Source organism: Labrus mixtus, chromosome 9 (assembly GCF_963584025.1).
Source record: "Labrus mixtus chromosome 9, fLabMix1.1, whole genome shotgun sequence".
Lineage (NCBI taxonomy): Eukaryota > Metazoa > Chordata > Actinopteri > Labriformes > Labridae > Labrus > Labrus mixtus.
The window spans coordinates 4,612,200-4,634,210 of record NC_083620.1 but is presented as its reverse complement, the minus strand read 5'-3'; the positions used below and the strand labels follow the sequence as shown (position 1 = coordinate 4,634,210).

Below are 22,011 nucleotides of genomic sequence, written 5' to 3'. Positions count from 1 at the left end.
TACATCACAGGTTACAAAAGTACTTAGCAATACATATACGTGTGTGTGTGTGTGTGTGTGTATGATTCATAGCTGAATAGGCATTGTTAAAGGTCAAGGGGCAGGTTTTATTTCACATTATGTGTGAAAACACTGAGGTCAGTGAACTAATGAGGCTTTAGAAGTGAAGTCAGCCGTGTGTTAATGCATAATGTGAAAGGTAAAGCTCTCATAACACCCTGAGAAAGCTGGCAGGGGTCTTGGCTATGAAGTCGTTTAGCTGTAGGTCTGATCAGGGTAGGAATGATCGGAGAGAAATAAAAAGAAAAGAAAAAGAAAAAAAGAAAGGAAACAGAAAGGAAACAGATGGCACGTGTTTAAGAAGCCAACGTTAAAGAGACAGACATTTTTCTCTGGAGTTTCTGCAGCAAACCTGACATAGAATGAGGTGAATGATTTGATTCTTGTTCATCTGAGGGAAAGCAACCCACATTTATACGTATAAACGCTGAAGGTGCTGGTTCTACCAGAGTTGTTCAAGCTCTCTTGTGGAGTTTTTTTTAGCTGGTAAGGACTTTATGACCATCAGATAGATTGAATATTTCTTAATAGTAATTTTATATGCCTGCCATGCAGCCGTGGGGTAGGTTTCAGATGAGATGCTGCAGAAACAGCCTTTTTATAGTTTTTACACGCCAAAATTCATTTTAAATTTCATTTTAAATTTCCTTGTCCATTTTTACATTTAAGATGAAGACAGATTAGACTTTTTTTCATACACAAGCACTTACACATGTACAGAACAAAATCAGCAAAGAGATGAATGGACCCAATTTGTCCACAGGTGGCGCTAAGATTGACAAAAAAAAAAAGCTAAATAAAACATGTTTTTTTCATCACCCATATCACCCATAGACTATACATATTAATGGATGTAGCCTAAGTGACATCACCTATCTGTTACTGAAGGGGGCTTTGGAGTCCCATCGATGGAGGCCGCCATGCTTGAAATGCTCTCTGTATAAAGTAAACTATATACCAATTAAGATCCATACTAAACTATATGACATTGAGACATCTTAAGGCCTAAATGCCATAAATAGACTTTAATATGTCTCATATGTTATAAGGTAGTAGGCCTACATCTTTCTATGATAAGAAAAACATCTCACAGGGTAAAATACACACACTATGTTCGACATTTTTATTTTATACATCTAACAAACTGAAGAATAAAGACAGAAGCGGACTCCGAAATACAAAAGACATCAAGAAGCTGATAAACGTCACTATTTCAGGTCGATAAAACAACATATCCCATAAGTCTTAGCTGCAGAAAAAGCCTCACGGAAGCTGCAGCTGTTTCACTCAACAAACCAATGTGTTTACTGTTATTTTCCTTTAAAATTGACATATTGATGTAATTATTGGTTTTATTTTTGCCTTTTCAAGTGGTCCTAAAACCTTCATTTGAACTGACGTCATCATACCGGAAGTAAACAAACCGTACCAAACAGACGCTCACATGACCGGTCGTGCAGGTTGATTATTTATTCTTCTTTATTTCATTAAATAGCTCGGGAAATTAATCTTCAATGATACGCCACAATACAAACTGTGTTTTTGCGCTAAGTGTTCCGTCATTGTTTCAAACAGCTAGCTGGCTAATGCTACATCAGCCTTTTAAACCTAGCCTGATGCTAATGTTAGATTCATGCAATTTAAACTTTACATGCTTATTGACGGAAAGTGACACATAATGTGGCCTTACTAAACACCTCAAACAAATAACTGTAATCTTATCCTCAGTTCGGCTCTACTGTTGTACTTAGAAAACCCATTATGTAGTAAATATTGAGACTTTAACGTTACTGATTAACCTCGGAGGGTGGAGTAGAGACTATTCATACTTTAATACAAACTATGTTTAAATATATTATTCAAGGTAAGCCGAATTTACTGTTATTACATGCATTGCTTTCAATAATTTCATGAAGCCAAATGCTCGTAGACATGTCAATAGTCTAATTTATAACCTGAAAAGGTAACTATTTATATGCCGAATGTCTTTCAATAATTCACTGAACCATATTAATGTTCGTATACATGCAATGCAAGTATAGTAAAATGCACATTAAATCATTATATTTTGATTGTACATCATTTTGATAAATAGCTTGTAAACATGTGTTTACTGCCGACGTATTGTGCAATCAAAAGTCAGCTGCTAGAATCAATATGGTTTAGCTTTGACTTAAAGTCAAATAAATGATGAATGAGGTCAGTGACGGTAAAATAAAACAGCCTTTAAAAATAGAATAAAAAATAAACTCCAAATCTTTTTTTCTGTGGATAATTGTAGCAACAGGATGCATACATAGTGAGTCTCTACCACTACTACTACTTCTACTTCTGCTACTGATAAATAATACTCTCTTAATTGATGTTGATCACATACAATTGAGCTTCTCAGGCATTCGTTTAATGTTGATTTTAATATCACTGTGAACTTTTGCACTTTTTGTCTTCACTGCTCCTTTATTCAAAACAGTTACATTGTTCAGATTATTTTTCTGTAATTTTTCATATTGTGTCATCTAAAATGTTCTATTCATGGTTATTGTTTCAAAGCACTGTCTTGCATAGTTTTTCAAATCTCTTCATACTATGTTTATTGTAATGTTCCAGTGTATAAAACAAGATTAATTGTAAGATTGACAGTAAACCTTTATCTCCCCTGTTTTTGTTTTTATATAGATGTGATGCTTCCCCTGCACACATGATTTCTACATCTCCCCCTGAGGGCGTCCGGCCACAGAGTAACCTCCCTGCTGCCATGGCCGAGGTGTTGGGACAGAGGAGCATGTTGGGTCTCGGTGTGATGTTGGCATGGTTGGTGCTGTTCCACCTGCTGGTCAACATTTGGCTGCTGTGTGTATTCACCAGCCTGCTGGTGGTGCTCGGTGGCTGGCTCGGCTCACAGGCGGTCCTGGAGTCTGACAGTGTGGTTCACCTGGAGAGGTTCATCTCTCTGGAGGAGGTAAATTTACAGTTAACTGTTTCAGCACAAAGGCTAATTTATGCTTCCTTTACGTATGTAAATAGATAATTAAGTTTTACACGATATAACCGTCACTACCTGTATACTCCCACACATCCTTTAAATTGGGATAAACGTTAGAAATGTATACACTAGAGGGCACAGCCTTGCATGGATCACTTCTCCTTTGCTGCCATCCAAAAGACATCCAGCTCTGGTCTGAATTTCCACCTAAGTTTATGTTGTAGTTGTCTGTCCCTGTGCCCGGGCGACATATATATGATTATGTTTCCTAACCAACTGGCACAATTTCTCCTCAAAAAGTTCTGTGTTCTTCGTTGTGTTTTGCTGGTCTGGATTCAATTGTTGACTACACTGCTCGACAAGGCTGATTTCCGGTGGTATTGCAATGATTGGTCCGTATCTGTAAGCTTCCAGAAAACGTGCAGAAATACAGACGAAAATGAATGCAGAGTACAGACTTAAGGCTCCATATGTGTATCTCTGATGTACAATATAAATAGGCCTTAAGTTTCAGTTTCCACCTTATATTTGCCGTGCTTCTCCATTATCATTATATTTTACACTTCTCTTGTCGTTGCTGATTTTCAGATTGCACCCTCTGTGGAAGATGAGGATCACTTGGACCAGGAGATCCACAACACAGTGAGGAAAATCATCAGGGACTTTGTCAGCTCCTGGTACTCCACAGTGTCCTCCGAGAGCAGGTTTGAAACAGAAGTTCATGACGCCATGATCTCTATGGCCATGGAGCTGAAAGTACGTGCAAGACAGGTGGACAGGAAGGTAGGTAAACATGAAAGACTTGAGTGTTTGCAGGGTTTGTTGCTGTAATAGTGCTTGTTGCATGCCTGTACTTTGAAAAGGAAAAAATGTTGAAGCAGTCAAATCAAGCTATAAGCTAATATTGTCGTTTGTAATAGATAATGCCAGGGAAGAATTATCATCAGTACATACCTGATATACAGTCTATTGCATTACATTAATGGTGATATCAAAAGGAAGTGTCACGTAGTTGAATAACGGCATAAAAACTTGTATTTTTTTTATTTTTTATTTTTAGCATTTTTCAAAATACACTTCGCAAAGATAAAAAAATATGATCCTATTATCAGGTTTGCCGAAATCAGACACTGACATTACCAACAAATACCAAGAAAAAAAGAAATAGAAGACAGTTCAAAGCAAATCAAATCTTGAAATCAAATCTTGAAAAAATATGTTTTAAGAAGGCATTTTAAAGACGACAAGACTCAGCCAGTTTGGTTTCCTTTAGTTTTCAGCCTGGCATCTTGAACCGACCAATTATCTCTGCCCAATTATTTTCTCCTGCATACAATACTAAGAGGTCCAAGATTTGAAATCCTCCTGATCTGGTTGTTCACATATGCACCTCACAGCAGGAGATTATCACTGCTGGACCGGACTGGGGGCGGTGGGTCTCCTGTGGAAAGACATGACGTTAAAAAATAAAAACTAAGCAGCTAAACAAAACATTCTTTTGAAGGATATTTGTTTTTACTCTCTGCAGGAGCTGACCCAGAGGATCCTGGATCTGTTCGGCTGTCACCTGCAGGACTACATCCGAGCCAAGGAGCTGGTGACAGAGCAGCAAAAGCCCCTCACCTCAAAGTGGAGCAATGAGACCGAGTTGTGGAAAGCTTATTCTAGGATAACCACGCCTCACCTGGCCATGACCAGCGACACAGTGGAAGTAAACTATGCCCGAGCGGTCGTAGATTTGTTGCTGCATGTTTTGGTGCCCCCACCTCATTTGGAGACCCGCACTGGGCGCTTTGTCGTCGCAGAGCTCATCACTTGCAACGTTGTGCTGCCTCTTATCGCCAAACTGTCCGACCCTGACTGGTTAAACAGTCTGATTATTGAGATATTCAGCTGGTCCAGCAAACCACAAGAGCCGATAAAAACAGAGCCTGTGACGCCTTCGCCACCGAAACTACCGTCTCCCTCTGCCGAATCAGAGCTCGCTCCACTGCAAGAAATGCCTCCAAAGAATAATGAACTAACTCCAATCAGAGCCTTAACTGAAACGTTTAATCACACTGAGACGTCCTCGACTGACCTCGCCGCTTACGATGTGATCGACTTCGAGGAGGCGGAGTGCACGCAGAGTATTGCAGAAGAAGAAGAACCTTCTCAACCCTTTTTTAAGCATTACATAAGAGGAAGCAAATCCAACCCATTCTACCAGGAAAATGACTCTGATCTGGATTCTCCTTTGGCCGACTTTAAACAAAGCTCCATTGACTCCCTGGTTATGATCGGCCCAGAGGAGGGTCTGTATCACAGGCTGAAAGATTCAGTTTCTTCTGCTGAGAACAGTGTGGATCAGGAGGATGTCTGCCCTAGTCCTGTGGATCTCCCCTGCCCTAAAGTCCTGGTGAATTCACAGCCAGTGGAACATCCAAACAGCTGTAGCCCCTCACCAGTTAGAACAAGAGATGGGACTATCAGCAGCATCCAAGATCTGGAGAGGGAGGCTCCTTCAGTCAGCCCAGCCAGAGATCTCCTCCTGGGTGTAGAGCAGAGCGGACCTGGGAGCTCCACTGAGCTGACAGACGCGAGTCCCCTGCAGGCCTCGTCCCCAATGCCGGCGTTTAGTTTCGAGCCCCTCAGCAGCCCCGATGGTCCGGTCATCATCCAGAACCTCCGGATCACTGGCACCATCACAGCTAAGGAACACCGCGGCACTGGCTCACATCCCTACACCCTTTACACAATCAAAGTAAGGAAGCCTTATAACCTGTGTCTGTTCCTTCTTTGTATTTGTTTCTTCACCTGATACAGTTAGCGCCTAAGGTGCCACACATCAGAATTATTACCTTCGTAAGCCACTTGGTTTATAGTGGTCATTTCTCTGTCCATCTAAATTAGTTTTTACATCTCATTTCAAGACATTCAACAAATGTATTAGTGCTTATTCTATCTTGAAATAAGAATTTGAATCTGGAGGTGTCAGTAAATGTGGCTTCAAATTTTTTTTATGAGATATTTTTGACTAGAAATCAGACAAATTCACCTGCTTAAATTTGAATTGTTATAGTGTAGCATCTCTTAAAGTGGCAAAGGATGACTAAGAAACAGCGCAATGTGTCACACCCTGATAACCATGCATGTCGGAGGCAAAACAACATCAGCACTATATGCAGCCAAGAGCTGAAACCACTTTCAAAGACCTGTAGCTAACTAAAAACTGTAGTTCAAACTTTAGTTTCAAAAGTCTTGAAATTATGGATATTTTAAATTCTAACAAGTGGTATTGAAAAGTTTCAAAATACGGAACATTTTCAAAACCTTATAAAAACACAAATGTTAGAATCAGACCCCAAATACAATTTCACATGGTGATTTGTTACATACAATAGACAATAGACAATAGACCTGTAGCTAACTAAAAACTGTAGTTCAAACTTTAGTTTCAAAAGTCTTGAAATTATGGATATTTTAAATTCTAACAAGTGGTATTGAAAAGTTTCAAAATACGGAACATTTTCAAAACCTTATAAAAACACAAATGTTAGAATCAGACCCCAAATACAATTTCACATGGTGATTTGTTACATACAATAGAACTTATTGCAGAAATCTGCAAATGTGTAGAGGCCTTATGCTTTGTTGTGTTGTTTCAGTATGAGACATCCATGGGCTATGAGCAGCCAGGAGGCATCCAGCCCGGCTCTGAGGACGCTGAAGTTGAACCAGCATGCGAAAACTCTGCATCCATTCAGCCGGTTGCCTATCACATGGTGAACAGACGATACAGCGAGTTCCTAAACCTGCAAACACGACTGGAAGAAAAAAATGACCTGCGTAAACTCATCAAAGGTTTGAAGAATCGATCAGTTGACTTATTATTTATGTATTTACGTCGACATTTGAAATTTAAAGAGGCAAGACGGATGCACTGATGTGCCCAGTGGCATAGTGTGCTTAAGTCTGGCATGGAAAATGTCCATGCATGGTCTTCAATCAGACCTGGAATTGCAGTTGAGTTCTTGGCCGTTGATTAAAAGATCCAGTTTGATTGTTGTTGGGTACTCGAGCCAACACACAGGATTTATTGTAATCTGATTTACTCTGTGCTTCAGGTGTAAAAGGTCCAAAGAAAATATTTCCAGACATGCCGTTTGGTAACATGGACAGCGACAGGATAGAGGCCCGGAAAGGACTTCTAGAGACCTTTATTAAGGTAAAGGGAACAGTATTTTATCACTTTTATTCAGTCTTTTTTGTCCTTTTTCTGAATCGCTGAAGTTGTAAACACTCATTCTGCCTTGTTTTTCAGCAACTATGTACCATCTCTGAAATCGCCAACAGTGAGGAGATGCAGGAGTTTCTGGCTCTCAACACAGACGCCAGGATCGCCTTTGTCAAGAAACCATTTATTGTGTCTCGCATAGACAAGGTTTGAAACTGATTACCTACTAGAACCATTTTAGTCTAGACTTTACATACAACAACATGTTTATGGTTGTACATTACATTTTGTGAGATACTCTTACCTACATCTCTTGTGTGATGCAATACACGTGTGTGTTTATGTGTTTAGATTGTGGTGAACGCCATCGTGGATACCTTGAAGACAGCATTCCCTCGCTCAGAGCCTCAGAGCCCCACAGAGGACAACGAGGGAGAGGTGGATGGATTGAAAATCGGTGGTGACAAGAAGAGCAAGTAAGAGTTCAGAGATCCAGGCTACTTTTACCTGCTTATATGACGGAAGCACATCACCATTATTGCGATGTTTTATACTCTTTTATATGTTTATTGTTTTGTCTGAATTTTTTGTTTTTTCATTTGTTTTGATTTAGATTTTGCGATGATGTTGTTGTCCTTGTGTTTCTTGTCTTCCGTGTGCTCCCTGCTGCGAAACACATTTCCCCTTCTGGGAAAATAAACAATCTGAATCTGAATCCCGTACAGAGAATCAACAGACATTCCCGGGGCAGACTTCCATAAAATCAGGGTTGTCCTTGCTTCACCTCAAGACCCAGTTCAGCTAAGTGAGCTAGAGTTAATCCTCAGGAGCCGTTTGCCAGTCTGGTTATGTGCTTTTAAAAACAATATTGGCATTCAAACAAACCTCAAGGAACACTTAGTTGCTGTTCAAGACTTTTTGGATAATATCCCACAAACTTCCTTGGCAGAGTTTGCCCTGTTGTCTTGGAAACATAGATGTTCCAAGTTTCCATTTTTAATGAACAATTGAAAGACTTCCTCTCAATGTTGGTGTAGCAGTGTAGTTTTAGAACAAAAAGGCAGCACTGTCTTTGTAGTGGAGCAGGTTGTGTTTCTGAGGAGCAGAAAAATACTGTTTTCATGCGGTTAGAGGGTTAGCCTCACATCCTGCGTTACACAAAGCATTGTGCACATTCTCCTTGACTCGCGTTGGGTTATTTTAATCAGCACAGCCTCACTTCAAGTGAAAACTTAGTAGGAGGACTGGCAGGAAAAATACCAGGTAAAGATGGAGTAGAGAACTTGGCTGTTTGCGTTCACACATGCAGCTCACCCTGAAAACATTTCAGGAAGGTTTCAGGAGTCTTGTGCATGTTTGAAAGGTCTAATAAAGTGATTTTGTTTAACTGTAGTCCTTGTGTTTATTGACTTGCTTGTTTGATTGCAGATCTCGTATGAAGTTCTCCAGTAAAAACATCCCCTTTATGAACGGCTCAGACATCAGACCATCGGTTTTGTTCAGTTGGGAGAAAACAAGCAAAGTAAATATCTTACATTACTGCGAACATTGATATTTTCTGCTCCAGTGATCCAATGAGTTTTTCTCGATCTTACCACCTTCTCCTCTCTTCTCCTTTAGGTGTTCAGTGGAATGTCTTTAGGAGATTTGCAAGCCTTCATCTCAGAACAAGAAAAATTAGACACCAGAGACCTTCTAGAGAGGGAGGAAAGTCCAGGGATAGATGAATTTGGGGGCCGCTTGGACGTTTGCTTTAGAGGAAAAAGCAGTCGGGAGTCTGGTAAGTACAGAAAGATGGAGACACAGTTTGTTTCTCTTTCTCTTCTTTACCTGAGGTTCAGACAGGTTATCTCAATGCTGCATGTCCTAAAGCTGCTGAAGTTAAGTTTACGACAGAGGACGAATGGAAAAGCTTTGAAGATTAGTTTAAGATTAAGATTTTAAGTCAAATAAAAAGGTACACCCCTAATCGCAGACAGTGATACCAAACTGTAACATCAAGTGTTACTGTTTGTGGTCTGCTAGAGCCTAAAACAGTATGAAGGAGAAGAAGTAGATTTAGTTTTAGAGTACAGTTGTCCTCCTGTGTAGGAAAGCCAGGGCATTATGATTAAACATCTTTTAAACGCTTCATTGTATATCCAAGGGATAATGAATACACTCATGTTTGACGTCCTTCAGACACTTTCACTTTCTTAGCAAGAGAAAACAGTGGGGGGTGGGGGAGGGGAGCAGTAGAGACCGTCCTGTAGGCGGCTTGATTGGGCCAACCATCTGTCATTGTAAAGGAAACAACCAATGATAAGAAACAGAGAGAAGAAGGAATTGCAGACAAAAAAGAAATAGGTCACCTGATTGACATCACACATCCTGCAATGTGATTATTTCACATAAAAGGATTTATCCTTCAGCCATATTTGTCCACAGTCGTGGATCTGTTATAAACATTACGCTGTGACTTCCAGGGTGTACTTCTTCACCATGTCTTGCAGACAGGGTAAATAACTGGCTGTGAGGGAGATGTGAAATGGCATCTCAGGAAGATGTCAGGAGCCGACTGCATTGAAACTTTCTTGAAATTTTCAGATGTACAATAAAAAACCTCCGTACATTTTTTTTTAAGGATAGTGAAGTGAACTGCGGAGATGAATTTTTTGTTTTGCACCTGGCTGTAAACGTGATTAATTTAACCAAACATGTTGCCTTAAAAAAATTAAAAAGATTTATAAAATGTCATCAAATATTTAAATTCAGCCACTTCCTTCTTGAGGTCGACTCTTCCTCCTTCGAGCCTCCCTGCCTCTCATCTTGTCTATCATGTCTGCGTGTCTGACTCACTCCTGCATGTCTGCTTTCGTTTTCCTTTGTTTCTGAACAGCTCACTGACTCACTGGTTGTTTTGTCTTCCTTTTTTCCTTTCTGCTTAACACTTCCACTTTCCACTCAGTATCTCTCACTGATTACAAAAGGACAATCTGATGGAAACCATCTTGTTCCATATTCCAGTCTTTCATCAGATTCATCAGAACACATTCATATTTTGTTATGAAGTTGCAGCTGAAGGGACCAAAACACACAAACATGACCTGTTTTTTTTTTTCCGTCAAGGATCCAAAAGCTTTCATCAGTGGCTGTTCACTGCAAGGGCTTATACTTTTTGGGTCAAAGTAAACCATTCTATTTATTTAAAAGTCAAAGTAAGCCTTTATGCTGTACAAAAAAGCTTTGATAAATAGGCAACTCTGATGGAAACTTAAAGTGAAAGTCTTACATTCATACAAAAAGGAATGGAACCAATGAGTCATTTAAACAGTAATCTCTGAGCCCCATCAGCTATCATAAAAAAACCCCACTGTAGCTTCTGTTTAAAGTTCTACCTGCAACTTGAAAGGCAAGACTGGAGTTGGATTTGGGGAACGACATCTACATCATACAGATGTCTGTTTAGTGACATGAATTTAGGCTCAGTCTCCGTTAGATGACCGCTGATGGGTTCTGGGATTGCATTCCTCTCCTTTTTCTATTGCAGACTGAAATACAAGTGGATGGTACTATACTGACACCTTCAGTATTAAATTTCAGCCCTGCAATTTTATGCAGAACTGTAAAAGATGACTTACACAGCAAAGCATATGGCCCAGGATCAAGCAGAATGACCTTTTAATTTAATGCTACTATTGGTCATCTGTCATAGAGTTGAAAGAGAGAGAAGAAACAATAAGAGAGTGATGCTAGTGAGAGGGAGCAGAGCCAGAATCGTAAGTGAAACTTAACTACCATAATACGTGTATAAACAGAATCTCATGTGTTTGCTGACTCATTTGAGGGATTCCCCTGGAGCCACGATAGACTCTTCAGGACTTTTTTCATATTCAGCACAAATTCCCGTTAATATTTGAACAGGGGGAATTCCTCAGTAATGCTCATTGTGTTTGAAGGAACCAGGAGACAGGACGTGTTTTCCGACCCCACCTAAAGGCAAAACAAAAAGAAGCCTCGACTATCTCTAAGAGTTGTCTGTCTTTTGGGTGTCTTTGTAGTCACACTAAGTGATTAATCTTTTTATTTAATTCTGTTTATTGTCATTAGAAGAAAAAGCCAGTGGACACTCAGATTTAAGGAGGATTATTTAACTTTAAATAAACACTGAATACTATTAAATATGCTAAAACAGAATCTCTCTGCAAACCCACAACAAGTTTTAAATATCCTGCAGAAAGCATTCCAAATATTTAACTTATGAAAGACTGCTTAAGCTAACAAATACAACATGACGATGTTGTAGAAAATAGTCTATTTTAAAGGGCCTGAACTAAAAACAAAACACACAAGCATTATCAAAGTTTGACCACATGAGGGCAGTGATAATATGTATATGAAGTGGTGAACTGATGTGAGGACTGCAGGGTTCTACTGTGACAGACTAAAATGTGAGGTTACAAATACATATGCATCTACAAAACCACCGGAAACCTGTGTATAACAAAATCTGCTTTAGCATGCAAAGCTAACTCATAATAGGGTATAGTTTGAATGTGGTATCTAATCCATGCCTATTACAGAGTAATTAGTATCCTGTATTTTGTCATTACTTAGTCATTACATATACTTTGCGTTGTTTTTAAATGTGTTTCTTGCATGTTTTGTGCACAGCATCAGAGACGGCGCTGGCTGAGGTGGCTCTGAACATCCTGTGTCTGCTGATGAGGGAGCAGTGGAGCTGGCTGTGCAGTGAGAACATTCAAAGGACCATCAGGCTGCTGTTTGGGACCTTTATCAACAGGTGACTATTACACTAGACTAACAGAAATAGGATATCAACTCATTTGTGCCTGAATAATTCAAAATTTGAATTTTCCTGATTCTGTAGGGGTTGTGCAATAACTTCATGGTGTATTTTTCTTTCTCACACATGTATGTTGTCTTAACTTCAGAACATGCACATTTGTGTTTATGTATTATTAAATGGACTAAATGGTAAATAGACTTGAGACTACTCCAAGCACTTTCCACCGCAGGTCACACCTACCCATTCACACACTGATCCAGACGCTGCTATGTAAAGTGACCATCAGAAGTAACTACTCCCCTTCATACACATTCATACACATTCATACACATTCATACACATTCGTATACATTCATACATTGCTTACTAAGGCTTCTATAATATATCCAAATCTAGATCTCTAGAAGTATATTTAAATATCTACAATATATACATATATATATATATGTATATATATGCCTTCTATATCGTATCCATGATTCTCAAATGTCTTGAATGCTATTTATAGCTGTATCCCGATGGTATAACATTTGCTTTGTATTTAATATTGCCGGATGTTTCTCCAGATTTTCAGGGTTAATTTTCCTTGTAGTTTCTTATCAATCTGGCACATTTAAATGAAAACAAGTTACTCAGATTTGCAACGTTCACATGACTTAACCTAGAACACAACAGTAAGACACAATGACAACATTTGGCCCCCCACCATGAGTATGACATCAGGACATTATGGCCGCCCTGGGAAAATGGTCAATTGCTGCAAGGTAGGCACATTTGTGGAATTGTCTGATTTGTAGAGTGAGGGACAGAAACTGTTTGTATGATATTTTTCAAGTTGAATTGTTGTTCTTATTAACAGTGACGTGTATTCAAAGAGAAAACTTAACTTTGTATGACTTAACATGTTGTATGAATTTGATTTATCCACAGCAATAGTGTTTTTGGTATTGAGAAGTGTTAATGCTTTACTCTACATTAACACTGTAGACATATTAACACACTGTTTCTTAGTGCAGCTTCTAAAGTTTAATTAATAGGCTTCAGATCATCTATGCTCAATCAGCAGTGAGCTTAATGACTTGGTCAGTTGTATTTAGGAGTTGTTGACAGAGTGAATAGAGACATGTGTTCCTTGTCATTCAGCCCCCCCATCCTTTGTGCATCATGGATATTTTAAAAGAATCTGAACAGGATGTACTGCTGATGCTGCCACAACAATGCAGATACACTTTGTCTCCCTTTAACAACTGTTGCCTCTGGATGACTTCTCAAAGTGCTTTTATGAGGTTCTCTGCAGCCGAGAGGAGGTGGAAACTTTGTGTGTGTGTGTGTGTGTGTGTGTGTGTGTGTGTGTGTGTGTGTGTGTGTGTGTGTGTGTGTGTGTGTGTGTGTGTGTGTGTGTGTGTGTGTGTGTGTGTGTGTGTGTGTGTGTGTGTGTGTGTGTGTGTGTGTGTGTGTGTGTGTGTGTGTGTGTGTGTGGGTGCGTGCGTGCGTACGCGCGTGTGTGTGTGTGTGCGCGTGGACTCATGAAGACACATGGTTCCTTGTGGAGATTCCATGGAGGGAGCAGTTTATGAGCTGCAGAGGAGTCATGTAGTCGTTTATCAAGACAGTTGATATTTTAGACACGGGTTGACCGTGTGCCTTTGCAGTGGTCCGTGTTTTACAAAGTCAGGAGCATCCTGTGCTGTGCAATACACCACTTTACAATAAAGTTATTTAATATATTGGATGATTACTTAAATACAAATCATGATCAAGCCTGCATATGACATTTTACAGCTCCTAACTTTTCTGTCACTTTCTCCTCAAGTCCAAACAGCAAACACATATTCTCTTCTTAAGGAATGGCATCAAGTCTTTACACTATTGCACTTGTTGTAAAAAGAATACGTGCATACATGCATGCCTGCAGTATTTGGCCCAAAAGCGAATGCTCGGCTGACATCAACTCCCCAAACATTTGTCGCAGATAGGTATAGCTCCGGCTGCCAGTAAACTCAACATGCAGACAATGTTCTCAGGTTCTGGTGTTTGTACTGTCTGTGCTGTGACCTCACGTTCCCCAGGGTGTCAGTACCAGAATATCGTTTCTTCATATTTAAACTGGGGCTGTCTATATTAAGAAGTTCCACTAGCCCACGCTTGAAAGGTCTTGCGCTTTTGTTTGGCCTTGTCTATATTAGGCATCAGTCTGTCAACATGGCAGTGACGGCTTTAAGAGCGGCAGGTATCTCTTCTCGTCGGCTTGTTTCTCTCTTCACAGCAGACAAGATGCTACAGAGGTAAAAGAAATACACAGTTCTTTAAAGGCAATGAAATATCAATCAAATTGTTGCATAAATGGAAAATGTGAAAACAAAGCAGCAAAAGGTAACATACAATTTGCATTATTTATATAACTTCATTTAGTAGGCCCTTTACTGAAAGGAAAAAGTAACTGAAGGATGTTCATGATGAGTTCAAATTGTTTGTGTCAGTGTGTTTTAAAGCGTCTGGGCGACAACCTTTGGGCTTCAGCCAGGATTTACTGATGGTTACCAGAAGTATGCTTGAGTATTTCGGGATGTGCTTCATCTGATTAAGAGATACAAAGGATAAAGATGTACCAATTTTAGTTTGCATTCCCAGCCAAGCCTGAAAGCTCCTCTAAACAATATGTGTAGTCATAATAGGGCAGACCACTTTGGTCCAGACTGAAATATCGATGCATTGTCATGTCATTTTCAACAGACAGACTACCAGAGGGTAATTCCTGATGACTCTATTGATTCCCTTATCCTTTATCCACTGCCACCACAAGGTTGCTTTTCTACTAATGTCTATCTTCCATCTAGTTCACTACAGAGGGTATATATCTTGACATATCAAGCCAGCAAAATGGTGTCAACATATCATTTGAAGAGCATTGAAATACTTTGTTAACTCGAGGCTAACTCAATACCGAGCAGCTTCAGTCAACTGGTGCTTAAAGACTTCCATTTGAAGGTGGAATATTTTCGTATTGATGAATTGATTCACAAAGTAATTTAAAAATCCAATCAAGGCCTTTATTTTTAAAAGAACCAGGCACATATACTTTAAACTGACACCTATTTACTATTAGGCATGAGAAGCAGAAGGCAGTGCCAGTCTTCAGCTGTAGTGGATGCTTGTCTGTCTGAATTGAACTTGGAATTGCAAGTTGTGAGAAAAAGTGTGTGTTTGTGTGTGGGAGAGGAAACCAGGAACCAACTGGCCAAATCTGGGTCTGTGTATGGGTGTATGTGTGAGTGTGTGTTTGTGTGACAGGTCTGGCTGGAAAAGCCGGCCCTCTGTTCCTATAAATGGGGTCCAAGGCGAGGGTCTGGTTTGGGAGATGTCTGATTTTTATGGACTGGAAAGTGGGACAGTTTAAAATGAATACAGTCTCTTTCTCTTAGACAGCAGCCTAGATGAAAAATCCACCTGGAGCCAAACTGTTGTCAGTGTCTAGATGTAGTGAAGCTGTAGCAGATTTATGCCACACATCCCAAGCACTTGTGATTTTCCATGTTCTGATTGGTTGAATGTGTCTGTAAACATACTGATTCCAGTATTTACCAAATGAAAAGCTGAATAAACTCTTAGACTTTATATAAGAAGTTGTTGTGGCTGCAAAGATAAAACCTATTGGTTTGTGAGCTACCATTTTGAAGCCTTGCGTTTGGCATTTTGTTATTTTGCAAAAGTGACCATACTTGTACAGGAGGGTTGAGCCACAAAACAGGTAGGGGTAGCGGCAGGGGCGCCGGTTCAGGTGGTTAGTTCATGCACCCCATGCACTGTACAGAGGCAGCAGTCACCAAAGCCAGCAGCCCGGGTTGGAATCCGATTTCCGATGTCATTCCCCACCCCAAGAGGCTATGTGCATTACTCATGCAGCCTCTTACTAGTTGATTTTCTCGATGCAAACTTTTTTTTTTGTTGATACAAATAATGATTAGACTTACAGAGGGCATGCTTAGGTCTTCATCAGATTTTCCAATGTTTGAAATCAACTATATTAATGCGTGAATGAGAGTGTTGTAGTTTGGCCCTGAAACAGAATAAAATAAAGCCTTTGAGACTGAAATAATGCACTGGACAGCATTGGCTGAAATTGAGTGGCTGAGAAACTAGGTCAGTGGTGTCGATGATTGTGATTCATCAAATTGCAACAAGTGGTTCAGATTGTCTGTTTTCTTTTGTCTTTTGCCTGTGGTCAGTAATACAATATCAAATTTGGAACATTCCCACTAAAAGTCCAAAAGGACACATCATACCTGCTGATAGTGACATTTTTGCCACTCTACCTACTATGAGAAAGTACAGGTGTGTTTTGCTGGTGCACCTGTACTGCCATGCACAAAGTCTACAGTCCTTGTCTGGTTTTTAAAAAAAGGATTGCTTGTTGGTTTCAAGGGCTTCCTTATTGGTTTACAACACATCTCATAACACCAAACTTCATGTGGCACCTCTGCTCTGCCAGTCCTTTCCTGCACCTGTCCAACAATGACATGATTCTTTTATTTTTACTACCTAAAACGACATATTAATACTTTCATAAACAGTTCATATGATGCCACAAGCCCTTGCTGACAGCTTGATGATGGAGGTGAGGATGAAGGGCAGCACGGAGGATTTAGAGCTTGTCAACAGTTGTCACAGGGAACGCTCTCACTCTCTCAGTCTTTTTTCTTTCACTCTTTCTCTCCCTCTCCGTCCGTGCCGTCTCCTGCTACACTGTTAATTAACACCCAGGGATCTCTCATCTGACACACAGTGGGCTGCTTGGGTTTCATCCGTGGTGAGCAACAAGTTGTTTGGCTTCAGGGAAAGTGGTTTCTGTCTCACTGCTGTGCTATTTAGCTCGTGACCACATTGTGGGATTTGGAGAGAACTCTGAAGATGTGGTCAGAACTCCCAACTTTCACAAAATATATAGCACTAGCTTTTCTAAGTAGTATATTTTACTCAGCATGAATCCACTTGCAAACTGTATTTTTTTACTTCATGAGTTGGAAGTTTGCCTTTGAATGCATGAAGTTTACTCACAGTACAGGCAGGTGACTTGAATCAGAACACTGGAACAAGCTGTGTCCAACAGTTTTGAAGGTTATTACGGTTATTGAAAGCATTCCTGATATGATGTTTTTGTAAAGCTGGACTTGAAATGAAGACCGATCCTTTTTAAGAGTTTGAAAATACACTGAGTTCTGTTAATGATGGACATTAACAAGACCTGGAATGAAGATAGGTGGCTTTTACCTTCATTGACTTTGTACAGATATGTCTTTGCACAGTTATTCAGAAGTAACACACAGATAATTGTATCCAACATTAATCTACATTGTCAACAAATGCTAGTGCAGATCCTCGTACGCTGTGATGTGATGCTCTGCAACATGTCCTGCAGACAGTGCTGAGAGTATTGTAAACTATGGAGTCAGAGAGGACTGTGCTGGAAAAAAACAACATGATGATGACTTTGCATTATATGTCCTGGAAAATGTTTAGAGGGGTGCCCCAGTAGTTCAACTGGTATAGCATGTCTCCTATGCCCAAAGCTGAATCTGTCTAACCCAGGCCCTACTACCAAAACGGGTATCTATGGGTCTCCATAGTTTCAAGTTTCATAACCATTTTCTTGTTGTTTGACGAGATTATACCAGCTGTATTAGCATACAGGAGGGGAGGTAACCAAGAACCCTGTGATTTCAAGTACAGAAATTGACACCACAGATACCCTTAAGTTTGAAGTTTCTTAAGCAGGAAGAAAAAGTCAAATTAAGGGATAAAGGTAGAACTACAAAGATTCTTGTTGTTTGTTTGAACAACTTGCTGTGCTGCCCTCCTATGGTAAAAATAATTAGTAAATGCAGGTTTAACATCTAAAATGTCAAATACCTCTAATGTACAACATTTTAGATGCAGAAGGCCTTTTGCACCAATGCATTTTAGGTTTAGAAGACATGGGAAAATTGTGTAAATATTTTCTAAAATAATATCATTTGACTTTTGCTCCTCTTACAGTATGGGCGCACTCATTCTAGGCAATCGATACCATGCCCAAGGACGTTTGACCCCCAAAGTCCAGTTGGTTTGACTAGTGTGAGTTCTCCGTACTTTGTTGCTTCCTTAATACCATTTTTAAATGCTGGTCCAAATGTTAAGCTCATACTGCAACGCAGCTGGGCTGTATCCAGACTGGCTGTAGCTCTGGCTAGTGAGCCTGCTCTCCCTTAACCTAACCTTCAGATTAGTAGGTTAAACTGAATTTAAATATCAAGGAAAACAGTCAGCTAGAAACAGCCCTTCTCCTAACCTGTCATCCCTACTCATGCAGACCCCAGCTCTAGCAGTACAGTTGAGGTTAGGACTCCAGTGAGCTCCATGCTGCTGTCATGTGTTGAGCAGATCCATATGTAGTGGTGTGTTTACTCATGTCAAATGGCTCATTTGCCCTGTAGTCTGCTGCTGCAGGCCGACCGCCATCTCCACCGAGAAAAAATACATTCAACTTAATTGATTCAGGCAGTATGGACTAAAATTACCACGCGTAAGAATATGTATCAGCAGATATTAAAGTTGTGATATTTTAAGAGAATAGTCGTATGTGTCTGGCTCTGGGGTAAAGGCTATTTTTAATCATTTAGTGGTGACTTGAGTAGCTGTTACTACTAAAATTTATTCTTTTGGACATGGTGTTTCTTTTGGCTCCACTTTCCCGACTTTGCCAGCGCTCAGTGTCAGAGTTCATTTGTTATCATGTTTTAAAATAACAGAAGACCTCATGCTGCGTAACTGTCTAAATGATTGTCAGTGACACCAATGTGGGGAATCCAGGGACTAAAGTTTTTCTCCTTTAAATGGTTAGGCCCAAAAAACAGAGCCCCGACTTCTTTAACTCAGAGGAATTTTTGACAACGCTGGTTGTTTTTCTGCACTGGTGCGGTTCCTTGACATATGGATCCCAGCGGCCAGGCGTGAGGTTTATAAACAGAAGACCAAGCTTTGGAAGCCCCCGGGCTTCTTCTGTCAGCAGGAATTTTACTCTGTGTGAGGCTGCGAGTGTGCTGGTGTTCAGACGGGTGGGCCGTAGATGACAAATCTGGTATTAGTGGGAAGAAGTGGAGGGGAGTGTTGGATGGAAAAGATGCTTGTTACGTAACCGTGCCGGCTATCTATCAGCCTGTGCAGAGTGGAGGAGGTGTGACATCTATGGACAGCCTGTTCCCCAGAAGAGACGAATTCGGCCGCACTCCTCGTGGTTGGATCAGGCTGTCTGAGTGGTTTATATCTCACCCTCTGTGTTTCGGTTGGAAGATTGCCCCGCGTCATGTCACCATCACGTTTGCCCGGGGCATTATTCCCTTTTTACATCCACAGACGCTTCTAAAATATAAATATTGTCTTCTATTACAGTCTAATAGTAGTCTGCAGTTGCTTCCAATTCCTGCAGCCCTATGTAATCGTCTCATGGGGACATTTTGGGTCGAATACCAGAGGTCGCTTCTTGGGATGGTTATGAAACACACTCATCCCCAGCCCCCCGAGTGCCATCAGCCTAAACTTGCCAGCCTCTGTGTCCAGTTATCCTTATTTAGCGTTACTGAGTTGTAGGGACACAGAATTCCTCCTTGGCAGGACATGAAAGATAATACGGCTCATTATTGTCCCATTCTAGATACAGTTAGATGGAGGACAACTGCAGCGTGCTGCACAATGACCTCGATGAATTGACCCGTTGGCCTCTTCACATCTCTGGTGTCTATTTTCCCTGCTCACCTGAGCCTCGGGGGCCTGAGATGTGTCTCCCAAGTCATGGTTCGTCTTCTGTCTCCAGAGACATACTTAAGCAATGACATCTTGTCTGCTGAAAACTGGCTGAAGGCTTATTTTAGTTCAACCTAGTTATACTTGTGCATGTTTACCTTAAAAGGAAACTTTGATAAATCCTAGCATGCATAGTCTTTATCCAGCTGATGTTTTACGTGTCTTTGGATTCTCTTATGACACTGATTTGATTTGTTGCCAAGTATGTGAAGCGTCCCCCCTTCATCTCGACAGTCATGTAAGCTTGATTGTTGGAGTTGAGCCCAGTTGTTGTTCATTTAATCAGTTTTTTCTGCCCTTGAGCTTTCTCTTACGTCTCAATGAGGTCCTGCTTGGGCTAAAGGGGCAACAGCTATAAAGTAAAACTGTGAAACTTTGAAAGAAAAAAAACAGACAATATATTTAAATCCTTGGAGTTTGTTTTTACAAGTGCACTGTTTGGTTGAAACTGTTCATGGTAGGTGTTGTTAATTGCTGCGTTCCAGTTGATCTCGGAAGTGGGAAATTCCCAGTTCCCAGTCGGAAGTGTCAACTGGAACGCCCCCTGAAGTCGTAATTACGACTCGGAAACTCGGAGTAAAAAAAGTAGCCCGAGTTCAGATCCAATATGGCTGCTACGTGCATCGAAAGGGATGTTTAAGATGCAACTGTTGAGTTTATTAGCAGCTTAGTCTTTTTGTGTAATTAAATCAATCACACCGATGGTATCATGCAAGTTCTCTCTGTGGAGGTGTTTCATATTATTTTCAGTCAGAAACTCTCATGTAGTGTGTTTTTTATCGTCTGGTATTAGCTAACAAAACAACGGTACCCCTGGACGTGTCCATGTTGCTTTTTTCCGACTTGCAACTGGAACGCAGTTTCAGAGCAGGCGCCCCTGTTCAGAGGCTACAGTCACTGTCTCACTGGCCGTCTGATCTACTCCCAGTCTCCTTGAATCTATTGCCCTTGCACATGCAAACTCAATAATTTACAGACAATTTCAGGACAGGCTGCCCCTCTAAAACCTTCCTGAGCTGCCTTTTCATGCATGCACCTCACAGTGTGAGGCAAGACAAAAAAAGATGACACGGAAATGGGGGGGAAGAAACGACACAGTCCCTCGCTATGATGACAGTTTTTGCCTGTCATATCATTGCTATTTGCAGTTTGACATATTACCAGTATGGTTAAGAACATATTTGCGAGCAGAAAAGATGACGAAGCTGCTTCATTACGTGCACGTACGATTACAGCGGTTGCTCACCGATCTTATGATATAAACATCATTCCTTTGGTCTGTCTCTAACATTGTCTACACCTGCTTCTTGTGTATCTTTGGAAAAATCAAGGGTGTCACCTAAGGCGTTTTTCCTTGTAGAATTAAAGTATGTCACCTGCGCTGTAAACATCTCGTTCCTGGCAGAGTCGGGTTTGAGCAATCAGAACTGCAGAGAAAAGCTGGCCAAATCCCTCTCATGAGAGCAGCATGTTTTTCACCCAGGCGGTCCTGGTTCAGCAAAAAAACGTCTACTGCTTTCCTCCAGCCCAGCTTCTGGTCTGCTTATATTCTTGTACATTTTGCACATGTCTTTCACAGATTTTTAATATACCAGTCAGGAAGGCACAAACATCTGCAAGACGTTTGTAAAATTAGCAAGCTGATAGAAGATATTCGTGACACTCTTCTCAAGCTTCTCCTGAGGTGACCCACACTTGTGTTTTAATGTGCCTTTAATGAGGTTACACTACATGTTTTGCTGACTTTTAGCCACAATTAGCCCGCAGGCAGAAAAGCAGAACATTGGTCTGGCGCCCTTCTCCTGCTTGAAAAATATCTTTCTGACAGAGTCGGCCTGGAAAACAGCTCGTGTGGTTTTCATGGTAGCAATAATGATGCACAGTCTTAATACTCTACCAGACCACAATCTCTCATATAGAATTACTTGGCATTTGTCAGCTCTAATTGGTTGAAAGCACTGCTCTTTATGTGTGTGTGTGTGTGTGTGTGTGTGTACAGTCTAAATTTGTGTGTGGTTGAATGATCGAAAGGGAAAAGTAATCTCTTTGGTGATTGCAATACGTCTGCGATAGTGATGACAGCAGAGACTAAGTTCAATGGATGTTATTGAGGCAAAAGCAGGAACC

The 22,011-nt window shown here is 40.6% G+C and overlaps 1 protein-coding gene across 1 annotated transcript in view; it reads left to right on the top strand.

Moving 5' to 3' along the window:
• The first annotated feature begins 1,439 nt into the window (after positions 1-1,439).
• Positions 1,440-22,011, top strand: part of snx19b (sorting nexin 19b) — a 38,084-nt gene continuing 17,512 nt past the window's right edge. The window contains exons 1-11 of the mRNA XM_061046038.1: positions 1,440-1,520; positions 2,737-3,019; positions 3,632-3,826; positions 4,572-5,786; positions 6,691-6,886; positions 7,150-7,250; positions 7,347-7,466; positions 7,611-7,735; positions 8,688-8,781; positions 8,880-9,039; positions 11,913-12,042. Of these exons, the coding sequence (XP_060902021.1) occupies positions 2,759-3,019; positions 3,632-3,826; positions 4,572-5,786; positions 6,691-6,886; positions 7,150-7,250; positions 7,347-7,466; positions 7,611-7,735; positions 8,688-8,781; positions 8,880-9,039; positions 11,913-12,042 (2,597 nt within the window). The 5' untranslated portion in view covers positions 1,440-1,520; positions 2,737-2,758. The remainder of the gene's footprint in view (positions 1,521-2,736; positions 3,020-3,631; positions 3,827-4,571; positions 5,787-6,690; positions 6,887-7,149; positions 7,251-7,346; positions 7,467-7,610; positions 7,736-8,687; positions 8,782-8,879; positions 9,040-11,912; positions 12,043-22,011) is intronic.